Source organism: Protopterus annectens, chromosome 10.part0 (assembly GCF_019279795.1).
Source record: "Protopterus annectens isolate FY-2018-M chromosome 10.part0, PAN1.0, whole genome shotgun sequence".
NCBI lineage: Eukaryota > Metazoa > Chordata > Ceratodontiformes > Protopteridae > Protopterus > Protopterus annectens.
In genome coordinates, this window is record NC_056744.1 from 1,557,673,537 (window position 1) to 1,557,686,552 (window position 13,016).

At 39.7% G+C, this 13,016-nt stretch overlaps 1 protein-coding gene across 1 annotated transcript in view; it reads left to right on the forward strand.

The window, feature by feature from the left end:
• LOC122813728 (zinc-binding protein A33-like) overlaps positions 1–10,745 on the forward strand; it is a 149,092-nt gene extending 138,347 nt beyond the window's left edge. Inside the window, exon 6 of the mRNA XM_044086199.1 lies at positions 9,959–10,745. Coding sequence (XP_043942134.1) covers positions 9,959–10,503 — 545 coding nt within the window. The 3' untranslated portion in view covers positions 10,504–10,745. The remainder of the gene's footprint in view (positions 1–9,958) is intronic.
• Positions 10,746–13,016: the final 2,271 nt, after the last annotated feature.

Consider the following 13,016-nt stretch of genomic DNA (forward strand, 5'->3'; position numbering starts at 1 on the left):
TGTGTATGTGTGTGTGTGTGTGTGTGTAATTTAGTGGGGAGAGCTGCCACAGTTAACTACTGCAGGAAGTGCTCACCCACACCTTATGGTAGGTAAGTGCGATTCATAGACATGCAAAATAGCCACTAATGAAGTCTTTCCTCATTGCAGCTAAATGTGTATATAAATCACAAAATAATGCATCATGGTAGCAGGGTCTTTTTACCGTGGGCTATACCCGCACTGGGACTGTTAGTGAATTCCCAGAATTGCCTTTGTGGTTATACAATTATATGAGCACAAAGCTTTAAAAATATTTTTTAATATTTTTACTGAAAATGTACTTAGTTTGTCACAGTCAAAAACTGTGGATTGCCAATCAATTGTAGTAGGCTAGTTTTGCAGTTTTTTGGATTTTCTGTAATGCTGTCATTATTAAAAAAGGGTACTCATACTTGGATTATTTATGCCTCTGACTTCTGATACATTTTCCCCATCCTTGCTAGTGAATTTGATGACAGTTTATTTACTTCTAATTATCCACATGCTTTTTTGAGGGAGAACTATGCATGGATGCTTGTAGTTCCTCTGATAAGCTTTACTGATGCATTTTTCATGTACATTTCTACAACCCCATTTCTATTTTTTAATTACACTTCTTACCCATTGCACTTCTGATTCCCCCAAAAATTTTGTATGCCATAACTTCCCAAGATGAACTTTGCAGGAGTATGTTGCAACACGTAGTGACAAATATATCATCTACATAAAGACTGATATTCATCTAGGTGTCTTTGCTTTACTGTTTTATTGCCCTGGTCACTCATACCAGTTCATTATGGGGTAAGGACAGAGGAAATTATACATGGCTACCTTCATTATCTCAGAGCGCCTTGACAAAAAAGTTGTTTTCCTAGAGTTATCATCCCCTCGACTAACTCCTTATTTGGGAAGACTCTCAGACTAATAAATTCCTCTATAAACTTATTTGTGCCTCAGCTGCCTTCTCTCCAGAAAAGCCCCACTTAGCATCTGACAAGAAGGAAGAGGAGGACCATTAATTCATCATTTGAATTCTGGGTTTGATTACCTTAATCTCCACTTGGTAGCTTTGTGACTAAACAAGTAATTTTAATTAGGCAGTGCTACTGGCTTCCCCTCAGAAACCATGGTTATCAAGTTAAAAAAATAGTACTATATAAAGAAACCAAAATTATTTAGCATAGAATGAATTCTGATTCTAATAGTAAGTGTGAGTGTTTTCACTAGATGAATGCCTGGCAGACAGACACTCCAGAGGGAAAACCATTTTAAATGTTCGGACCAGTTAAAGTCCTGAAACATGGGTACTGAATGGCTGAAAGAACGGACTTAATAAACTATATCTGAGATGGACATTTCTCAGAATATTTCCTTTTCTTCAGGGTATGGGGATCTCCGAGTTGGTATATATAAATGTGTGTGTGTGTGTGTGTGTGTGTGTGTGTGTGTGTGTGTGTGTGTGTGTGTGTGCGCGCGAGTGTGTGTGTGTGTGTGTGTGTGTGTGGGGGGGCAAAACAAAGTCAGGCACACATAACCTGTAATAATTTATTCAAAGTAAGAGCTTTCACATCCAAATGATGCTTCCTCAGACTTCTGAGGAAGCATCATTTGGACGTGAAAGCACTTACTTTGAATAAATTACTACTTTCTTGTTGTTTTTGGATAGTATTGCTGTTTTCTTGCAAGGCAGTTAATTCTCAGGCATACATAAACTATATATGAGATGGACATTTCTCAGAATATTTCTTATTCTTCAAGGTATGGGGATCTCAGAGTTGGTATATATAAATTCAAGGGTGGAGGGGGGCTTTCCCTGGATGTAAAGCAAAGTTTAGATTCACTCATTTCCTGAGCTTTTTGTATTTTTTTTGGCTTATTGGCACTCAAAATGCTGAGTGCTGGCATTTCAGTAGGGATCCACTCTAGAGACGTAACCTGCCTTACAAATGCACTACATTGGGTGTTTACACTGTTAAGTGTTGCTTCTGGCACTGGAGGCACTTAGGGTTGGGAGGGTGGCCTAATGGTTAAGGTATTTGCCTTACAAACACAAGGTGCAGGGTTGGAGTCTCACAAGGGATAATTGACTAGGCTTAAAATGGCTTGCAAGGGCAGTTACCCTAGTACTAATCTATGAACCTAAAAGCACACATTCACTGAAGTTGTCAAGTGATGTCATAAGGCTGTAATATTTCCATAGTGATGAAAGTATTTTTTTTTTTTGCTAATGAGTTCACTAATGTAAATGAGCCCCTGGTTTCAGTGGTATAGGACTGTGTTTTATTCAGGAACTAAGTTGTAGCTCAGATTGCTCTACTTAATGTATTAATGTACATTCTAAGTTATTGAGTATAGGAGCCGGAAATGCTGCTTTGTGTGTGTGTTCACACACACACACACACACACACACATGCACGCACGCACGCATGCACGCAGACACACACACACACACACACACACACACACACACACACACACACACACACACACACACACACATATATACACAATCTAGTCTGGCAGTGACAGTGAAGTTTAATTGTACAGTGTCTGCTGCTTTGTTGCAACATTATGTTACATTATTGTGCTTGCTGTCAGTGTCCAGCCATGGCTATACCCTACAGAAGCAAACAAGCATGATACCCTGTATGGAGCCTGTCTTAATGGATAATTCTTCTGCAGTTTGGAAGCATCTGGATTTTGCCTCTTCTTCTTCTAAGAAGGCTGTTTCCTTCTGCAGTTCACACCAAAGTGGACGGGCATCCTAACCAAGCATCCTAGACCAGATCCTACATGATCTCTTCTGTTTGGCATTGGTCTTGGACACTGCAGTACCTTAATGCCTTACCACCTGATGAAGAGTCTAAGGCAGTAGGATGGACAAGAGGGTGTTTTCCTTTACCACTATGGGGTTTTAATTCTTTTGTCTGCTTACCCCACACATTTCAGGCCTTTCTGATTTTGTGTTAAGAAGGATTCATTTAAGACCCTTACCCTAGGCTTGCAGTCCATGTGACCACTGAGGAACCTAGCCAAAACTCACCGTTGCCCCCAAGCACTGTCTGGTTAAGTAACTTGCTCAAGGTCCCACAGTACGTCACTGAGTGAATCAAACTCTGTACCACAGGAGCTACAGCTCATAACCTTAACCTCTGCACCAACTACCAGACTTGGCATTAACTTCAGTTTCCATGCATCCTACTATAATTACGACTGTGCTGATGCACTAGGTAGGGTAGCTGACTCATGTATGACCTGTGTAGGATGTCATTGGCTCTGGCACTTCTTCAAGGATGGGTCCATGCAGGCTAACCCATAATCCCCTCTTCCAGGAATGGGTCTTTTTTCAGCAGCTCTCCTAGTTTCTGGTTGAAGACCTTTAAAAGAGGAAACAGATGCTGTGAATGATTTTTTATGATGCCCTTCTGGTCTGTTTTGCTTCTTTGATCCCCCTCCCCAGAGTGTTCACAGAAGAAGACCCCTCATAGAAAGGGGAGAGCTCCCAAGTGACAGGAAGTTTTTCCTCTCATTGTTGTGCTGTTAAGTTACCAAGTAGCAGTTGCAGTTCTAATTACTTCCAGAACTGCCTGTAAGGGACTAGTTTTCAGAGCTCACCTTGAAATCTACGAACAAGAAGTATTATGTACTCAGAGTGGGTATGGATGATCATGCATTGGATCTTTCAAGTCCTCTCATTGACCTCAGTGTGGGTCTTCCTTGCTCTATCAGAATCTATGGCAGGTTTTGATGATGTATGCTTCAGATGCAGCATGGTAAACCCCATTTCATTTTATCTGTGGTTCAGAGGAAGTGGTTCCTAAGGAAGGGAAGTCCACATGAATTGGATAGAGCATGCAAGGGCAATTCTTCACATCCTAGAACAGCTGAAAAGAGGCGCTGAGATCATAGCCCCACCAAGTAGAGTCATACAACCAGTCCTTGGTCTAGAACATTGGCAAACAAGGAGGTATGCACTTGTGCCTCTATGCAGAGGAGCATGTTGTTGTTCTAGAATGCAGCCTTCCTTGCCAACGTTCTTTATGGGCTTATTAGCAGTACTGTCATTGACCACAATGTGCTTAGCTGAGTATACAGTGAAGGCTCAGCAACATTTGCAGGCTTCAGAAACTCACTAGAGGCTATTACATGGAGATACATCCTTTATCCTGAGACGCAACAACCTCAGAGTTGATTTTGCTAAGCAGGAGGCTACAAGTGGAATTTCTCCATATCTGGGGAGGAGGGCATCTCCCACACAAAAGCAAACATTTTACGTGACTGTGTGGTGCAGAGGGATGGAGCCATGACTATGACTTAGGTGACTGGGATTTAATTAACAGTCCCAGCACTGTAGATTCCAGTCAAGGAGAGAGAGGATGAAATGAGTGTGGGTATCTCACTCTCTTTGAGCAAGGAGGTTCCCTGGTAGAGACAAAGAAAGCTACCTGATGGACTTCAGAGTTGGAGGGTAGATTGCTTGCTGACATACAACCCTTGTGGAAATGAATGACCACCCAATGAAGACATCTTCTGCATGTTTCTCCTTTCATAGTGGAACTTAAATGAAAAAAACCTTAGTGATTAAGGAATTAATGGTTCATTGGCAAAAAGGGTCTGATGACTGTCAGACAGCAGGATAAAAAAAGCTGAAAAAAACAGTTTTGAGTATTTTATTGAAAATGCTATTTTTTCTTTGCCACTGCAGGTGTGACGGACTTATATGTTTTTCACTATTGAAATCTGGGTAATGCATGCGTTGCAGTGGGGTTTAGACAGGAGCATCACTCCAACAGCCATTCAAATCCTGGAGGAAAATAAATGTCAGCAGAGTCTTTAAGGCACAGTTCAAATATTTTGCTGGACCTGTGGATTTGAGAATCTTGTCAACTCAGAATCTTTGGTAAGTGATACAGCAACCTGTTCACCACTTGGGGGAATGTGGTCCTTCCCTTGTTGAGCTTGGTTTAGCAGGACAAGGAGGCTATAACGGCAAGCACATTCTCTTTCATATGGCCTGGAAAATTCCTGAATGCCATTCCATGTTTTCTCTGATTACATGCGTCTTCACAAGTTTCAGAGAGGAAGGAACAAGATACTTCCTCCATTGACCATGTTTGCTCAAGATGATGTGTTTTTAGGCTCACAGGTCCCTGATAATGCAATAAACTATCCTGGTACAAGCCAAGGAAGTCCTCCATAGTTGGCCAAAGGCTGGTTCCACATTTGCACATTACTGTTTGTTTAGCTTCAGTGCCACTGTCAGGCCTTCCACTAGGCATAGCAAAGTTGATTGAAGCTGCCAGGAAGCTTTCCTTTTACCAGGTGTATTTTGCTGAGTGGAAGTGGCTCCTCATTTGGACAAGAAAGGTCATCTGTGCTTAATCTGTTGGTCAGCTTGCTAGTGTTCAGAGATACCAGAGCTTTTCTAGGCCTTGGGTTTCAGTTACTCCATGGTCAAACTGCTCACTGTGGTATCTTCTTTCATCATAGCCTCAAGTAGGGCATTACTGTGACCCAGCATCAGCATTTCCTTAAGGAGTCCTACATCTTCAACATCTCTGGGACTTAAGTTTAATGACTCACAGGCCTGACTGTCCTCCATTCAATCCAACTTCTTGTTCCGCAGCCCTGAACTTTATCATGTGAAAGCTGCTGTTCTTGGTAGCCATTGTCTCTGATCCCAGAATGTCTGAGCTCAGGCCTTTACTTATAGGAAACCCAGTTTTGTCTTTCATAAGGATGAAGTATTACTGAGGACAAGCCTACTCTTCCTCCCAAAAGTTATTTCAGAATTGTCCTTGAAACAGTCTACCATCTCCTTTTTCTGTGCAGTGCTGGAATCCAGAGGAGAATAATACTTCACTCATTGACAACTCCTTACAGCTCAGGTTTTATTTAAAGGAGATTCAGGTCTATTAATTTTTAAAGACTGAACAGCTGTTCATCTCATTAGATCCAAGGAGAAAGTGAAACTTGATGTGGCTTAGTAAATGTCTCCTGGTAGTTCCTCCAGTGGAAGCAGTCCTCAGAAGCCATTCAACCAGGTTCATGGCTGCTCAGTGCAGTTGCTTCAAAAGTGTGTTTATTATAGACATTTGTGTTGTGTCCTCTTGGTTACTGGTTCAGAGGTTCATCTAGCAGTATTTCATTGGGCATGGTTCTAGGAGGTGGGCCAGGAGTTGGGGGAGGGTGTGGAGACATGCGTGCTGGGGGCAGATTACTGATTCACCAGCGCTGATGGTGATAATGGGCCAGTGTTACAGTAGGCAGGTGGACAAAAGTGTAACTTACCATTATGTAGGTCAGGCATCTCCCTCATGGTGCCATTGCACTCTTGCTTACATGATAACAGTCCAGCACATTAGAGGGAGGAAAGGCTTTTAGAGAAACCCTAGCTGATGCCAGTATGATGATTCTGGCTTCTCCAGTCCTCTGCCCAAGTCACATGGGTTTTCATAGTTTGATGGCCACAACATTTTCCTGTCTAGAGGGATGAAGCCCACTCTGTGAAAGGACACATCTAGGGTACTCCAAGATGTGATGGTCTCAGAGAGGAGAGAAGGAAATCAAAGGGATCTAAAGTCAGTTGTAGCAAGAAAAAAAAAATAGTTGGTCTACAAGGAAGTCTTCCTTTGTACATCTTCCCACCATCTCCCTGTCCCTAGATGGACTCTCTGTCTTGTGAATGATGTTCTTATAAACTGGACCAGTACGTTATTCATTTTCAGTTTGTTGTTTGCATATTATGTTTTTTTTTGTAGGCCGTGCTTGCTCAGTGACTAGCGTGAGAACTATGCAGCACAGGGACTAGGCCTATTCACCTTGTCTGACACGTGACTCTGTTGTATGGCCTGCAGTATTCATGTGCCCCTGAGTTACGGAATGGAAAAGGTAAAATATGGCTGAGTTAGCAAAAGAGTAAATTCCAACAGCTACTGCAGACAGCTTTGTCATTGATCAATAGATGTGGTGTGTAGAGATGGGCAAGCTAGAACTTGCTCAATTCGTGATCCAGCATGTTAAAGAGCTGAGGTTGAGCCGAACCACAACTGCAAGGATTTTTGTTTTTTCTTCTTGAGTAACTGCTGACTGTTGATTCAGATCAGATCTGCAGACTAAGAGTGCATTCTGTTTGGTCCAGTCTGTGTATCTAAACATTGTGTTTGGCTGGAATTCCTGAGAGGGTTGTTCCATGTTGTGAATAGGAAGAGGATTTAAACATTTTGCATAGAAAGGACTATTGCTAGACATTGTAGTTGGGCAATTCTTGTAGAAAAGGATTTGCAGCTCATTTTTATGATGAGAGATGCATTTTTTCTTTAGTTCAGAGTGCTTGCATGCTGCCATAGAGGGAGAGTAGCTTGTTTCAGTGAGAGAAAGAGACTGTATCTAGGCATACTCTTTGAACTCTAAACGTAAATTTTTTTTCTGAGCATGTTAGAAATATTGGGGCTTTATGAGGCGACAACGCTACTGCAGCATCACCATCGCAGTTATAACAGGGCTTGATAAATATTGGGGCTTTATCAAGCCCTTTTATAACTGCGGTGGTGGTGCTGCGGTAGCTTTGCCGCCTCACAGTAAGACGTTGTCCTGTTCGATTCTCAGCTAAAGCGTCTTCTGTGTGGAGACATGCGTGAATGGGCGTACATTCGTTGAAGGTTGTACGTCAGGGCCGGCAACTCGGCACGTAAAAATCTACTGCCAATCATTAGTGGACCGGAGTTCCGCTGTGGCGACCCCTAACAGGGAAAAGCCGAAAGACACATATCAAGCCCTGTTATGCCATCTTGATTAATGCCTCTAAAAACATGCATATAGCTTGCTTACAGATTAGATTGCAAATCTAAAAACAATAACTCTAATAGTTTTTGACTGAGCAGCTGAAAATGTTGCGCGCATTAAGTTGGGGGGGAAACAGCTTGAGTGAAATGAACATGTTTTTTTAAATGCCAGGTAGGTTGGGGGCAGCAGTAAGCACCTGTGAGTACAACATGGAATTCACTGACTAACTCCCTGAAAGAGAGACCAGGAGAGTGTGGAAATACTACCAGTACTGAGGACAGCATGGGCAAAATTCTTTTTGTTTCATTGTTTTTATTGAGGTAAGCCCCAGTCTCTCAGTTGTCCCTGATTTAGCTCAATGCAGTGAATCTGCAAGAGGTGCTTAGTGTATGTTTATGTGTTCATTAGTAACATGCTAAAATTAATATATTATTGTTGTAGCCATTTATTTTTTTCTTTCACTTTCCTTACCATCAAGCACCAGAGACGTACACATAAATGGGCTACCTTTTTGGCGAAGGTGTGCGGAGGCATCTTTAAAGGTCATCATATAATCAGTGCTAGCAAATAAAAGTGTTATGACTTGTTAGGAGGAGTGCATGTGTTTATCAACCACAAGTAGAAACAGCAAAATGTTTCTGTATTTCTTATATTTTTCATTTAATGCAGAAAGGTGCTATCATTTTGGGGGGCATACAATGCATGAGAGCAAAGGACAGTTATGGTTGATGTGGTTTGTTGGAGGGGCAGTATCTATCAAAGTTTGCCATTATTATTATGTTTTGTAACAACTTTACACGAAATATACCTTCTTAGAAGGGGCATAGCCCAATGAGACAATGTGTATGTGTTTTGTACCTAAATAGGTTATTAAGAATAATGATTTTGCTATTATTGTGGGCTGCCTTAAGAAAATTGAAATATGTTGTTGTGTCTTTCGGCTTTTCCCGGTTAGGGGTCGCCACAGCGGAACTCCGGTCTGCTAATGATTGGCAGTAGATTTTTACATGCCGAGTTGCCATCTCTGATGCACAACCTTCAATGAAGGTACGCCCATTCACGCATGTCTCCACACAGAAGACGCTCTAACTGAGAATCGAATGGGACAACTTCTTACTGTGCAGCGACAATGCTACCACAGCACAGAATTGAAATATGATTTATTAAACAAAGCTAATGAAATATATCATTTCACAAGGCTTTTATTGTTCTGCTTAGGCAGTCTATCTACTTTCTACCTTGTGACTGTTTGACCATTTCTTGCAAAGAGTGGTGAAACTATTGTGCATTAAATCATTAGACCAGAATGGGTAAAACAATATCCACTATCCAAGACAACATTTATTTTACTGTATATAGAGCAGTATAGTTATATGTTATGCTTACTATAATTTTTACCTATTTTTCATTGTCAGCAGACATGTAGCTTGGGAACAACAAAGGGTGTGGCTGTGCGCAAGCTGTTAGGAAATGTATCAACATATGTATCAACATACTGTCAGTGTTCATTTGTTTTGTCATTTATTTAAGCAAAAAAAAAAAACTCCTCTAGTCTTCAAGACGTAGTTATTTTAACCTAGCTACTCCTCTGATTTTCTGTTCTGACTCTGCTGTTTGTAGGCTTTAAGAACCAAACCGTGTGCTTAGTTCATCTCTGGCTTGGCTCTCCTTCAAAAATACTTTAGTGGTGTACATATAGCCATTATGTATGTGGGACTGACGCAACCTAAAATAGGTCCCTGGTGCATTTATTGTTATTTGATGATAAAGTATAGGCTGCATAAAGAAAAATGTGCTGGAAGTTCTTGCAGATTTTTTAGTAGTGTAAATAGGGTACACTTCTTTGGAGTGGTGATGCCATTTCCTTGGACAGCTTTCAGTCCAGTTAGTAGGGAAAAGGAGAGGAAGTACCATTCAAAACCCTACAGAGTCAGCAGAATGACATCATAGCAGTAAAGAATTTTGAGGGGGAGTGGTTATATGTCATATTCCAGCTGCAGTAAGAGTGTGTCTAGGGCGGAACTTGCAGATAATGAAGTCCTGTTTATTCTTATTGCCTGTTAACTTTTGTATTCTTATGCATATCAGAGTGTGCTACTTTGGGAATCTAAAGTGCTGAAAATTTTATAAATTCATATTTTTTCATTTGCAGCCCCAGTTTCCCTGTTATTGGACCCTGATACTGCAAACAGAAGACTTATCCTTTCTGAAGGTCAGACTAGTGTGAAATACAGCTTGACATACCAACAGTATTGTCCTCACCCAGAGAGGTTTGAGTCATTGCTTGCTGTTCTGGGATCTGAACGAGTAACTTCTGGAAGGCACTACTGGGAAGTCATTGTCGGGAACAAGATTGAATGGCATGTGGGTGTTATCAGAGATTCCATCAGAAGGCAGGGTCTAAGAGCAATGAATCCCGAATCTGGAGGCTGGACTTTATACCTAAGCAACCGTGTCATATATAAAGCCTGTGATTCACCCCCACAGATCCTTAACCTGACGAAGAAACCCCAGAAGATTGGTGTGTATGTGGATTATGAGGGAGGCCAGGTGTCCTTCTATGATGCAGATGACATGTCACACCTGTACACCTTCACTGATACCTTCACTGATGTGCTACGCTTGTACTTAAACCCCTGTGATAATGAATTTGGGAACAACTTGGATCCTTTGAAATTATTTCACTTAAAGCTGTAGTGAGAACTGGCACAAATAATTCTGTGATTTATGTGTATGTATTGTTCACTCACTAAAACATTTTCATATAAAATGCTTATCTACATTCCGTTATGTTGCTCATACATCCAGAAGTAAGTTCTGTGCTTTGTGTAGGTTCCACTGCAGAATCTGCAAATAGTAAACAATGTTTTCTTGTTTTTTTCTCTTTACAGTTATTTAGTGTGTTTCCAACTGTAGCATTAAAACAGATGAGACGTGTAGTCCCTGATATCACTTGTCTTTCACATTGCACATCCTGTTAAGTCACACAAATATTTAATTTTTTTACAGATTACAGAGACATTAAGTCATTCATGTATATGAAATACATGCAGAAAAAGGTGAAAAATAAGTAAATGTCTCATGTGGGAACTGAACCCAAGTGTTTTGGAAAGATGCTCTAGCTATACTGCCAACTGTGCCACTGAAGCAGTTGGAACCGGGACAGTGCCCTATATTACCACTCCAACTAGCAGACACAAATATTTACTATTTAAATATTTACTATTTATTAAACTAATTAAACTAATAAAATGTTTAATGTTCTTGGAAGTAAACAGCAAATATTGGTTTTGGGACCAATACTTTTTTATCTATACTATTGATACTACTCAGATAATGTCATCTTCAGTAACTAATCAGTATGCAGATATAATCCTACACTTAGATCTGGAAAAAAGTCTTCACTCTTTAGAAAGTTAGCTGTAGGCGGATTTTAGTATAGTATGTCAACTGGCAGAAGAAAACAATCTTACAGTAAATACAAATAAAACTGTTTATGTGCTCTGTGGAACTAATAAAAAATGAAAACACTACAGATACTATTAAGATCACTATCTACTTATAAGTCAGCTACAAAATGTCCATACTTAAAAATATTTAGTTTTATTGTTTGATTTAAGACTATCATTTAAAGAACGTGCAAAATAATGACTTGTTAAACTGCAACCAAATAACTCACTTAAGATTATACAAGAGCAAAGTGAGAAATGTTTAATACCAAAGTTAGAGTAAAGTCTTACTATCATACCTCTAAACTCTGATTAGAACACATAGATACTCTGCAGTGCTATTAATAATATCTATACACTGTCAGCTTTAGCCCAAGAAATGAATACCATTGCTTTAACTTGCAAAAGGACAATTTACTACCAGTTACAGCTTAAGCAACTCTTTTTCTTATCAACACTAACCTTTTAGTTTATTACATGAAAGGTACTTCCTTTGAGGCAAAACAAGGACATCAGCCTACAGTGTAAGAGAAAATATAGAAGAATCCCTGACATTTGGTAGACCACTTTTTACATTAGCAGTAGAAAAAAGAGCTTTATTCCAGCAAATTGTAACCCTTTACCTCTAGGATTTAGAAATGAAACAGACTGCTCCAATTTTAGGAACGCGCTGTTGGAATATGTAAAATCTGTTAGTAGATGTCATTATGTTAGAGGTTATGGTTAATAAGACAGCAGTAACCAAAGTAACAGTAATATATATCATTTTCCAACCGCTTCCTTTTGTCCTTAACTTCTAAGTTAAGCAGATTACATAGTAAAAATAGCATACCCTACTACTGCTATCGTTGAAATGATTTTCCAAATTCGATGCCTTACATTAGTTAACCTGCCTGTACATTAATTTCAAGTATCCAATGCAGACTTGAGTTTTTCACATATAATAGTGGATGTGATCTACTGGCTATGTCTTCTTTTTTGTAACTGATGTCAAAAGGTAAGTTCTGATTTCTTGAAGTGATTATATGTATCACATTTACGTAAAGAGGTATTAACTGCATAACGTTAAACACTGTTCTGCCTTTTGGCTGAGTTTATGTCTGATAAGTGTCCTTAGATCAATCCACTTCTTTGCTAAAGTAATCAATCAAACACATACATATATACATACAAAGATACATACATACATACATACATACATATATAAATGCATGCATGCATAAATAAATGAATAACAAAAAACATTGAGTGTACCAGTTCCATCAGTCCAAATAGTGCATTTCAAGAAGTTAATAGATACCTAGTGTATTTGTATCTGTGTAAGTGTCACCATATCTCCCGTAACAAAAAATGGGTTTTATCTCCCCAGCATTTGTTTATCTGTTTTACTGCAGACCTAATCTGTCACTAATTTAATCCAAGATTTTTTCAGCTGTAGGACCATCAGTTTATCTGACCCCAAAACATACTTCATTCATATGAAGCCATCTGAAAAGTGCTGTACATGTTACAATTCTTTTTCTGGCATTATTCCCAGTTCAGCATTTTTTTCCACTGGATATTTCAACAACTGTTCATAATTTGGTAATTTTGTAAAAATTTTGCACCAAATTTGCTATATATTTTTTTGTGATTCTATAGATGATGTAATGCAGTGATATCAGAAATCACCCTTTTAGAAAGAAATGCACAATTACATTGCCTTGGTTTTGGAGATGGAAACATAAGTATCTGGTTAAAAATGTGATCTTAAAATTGGCA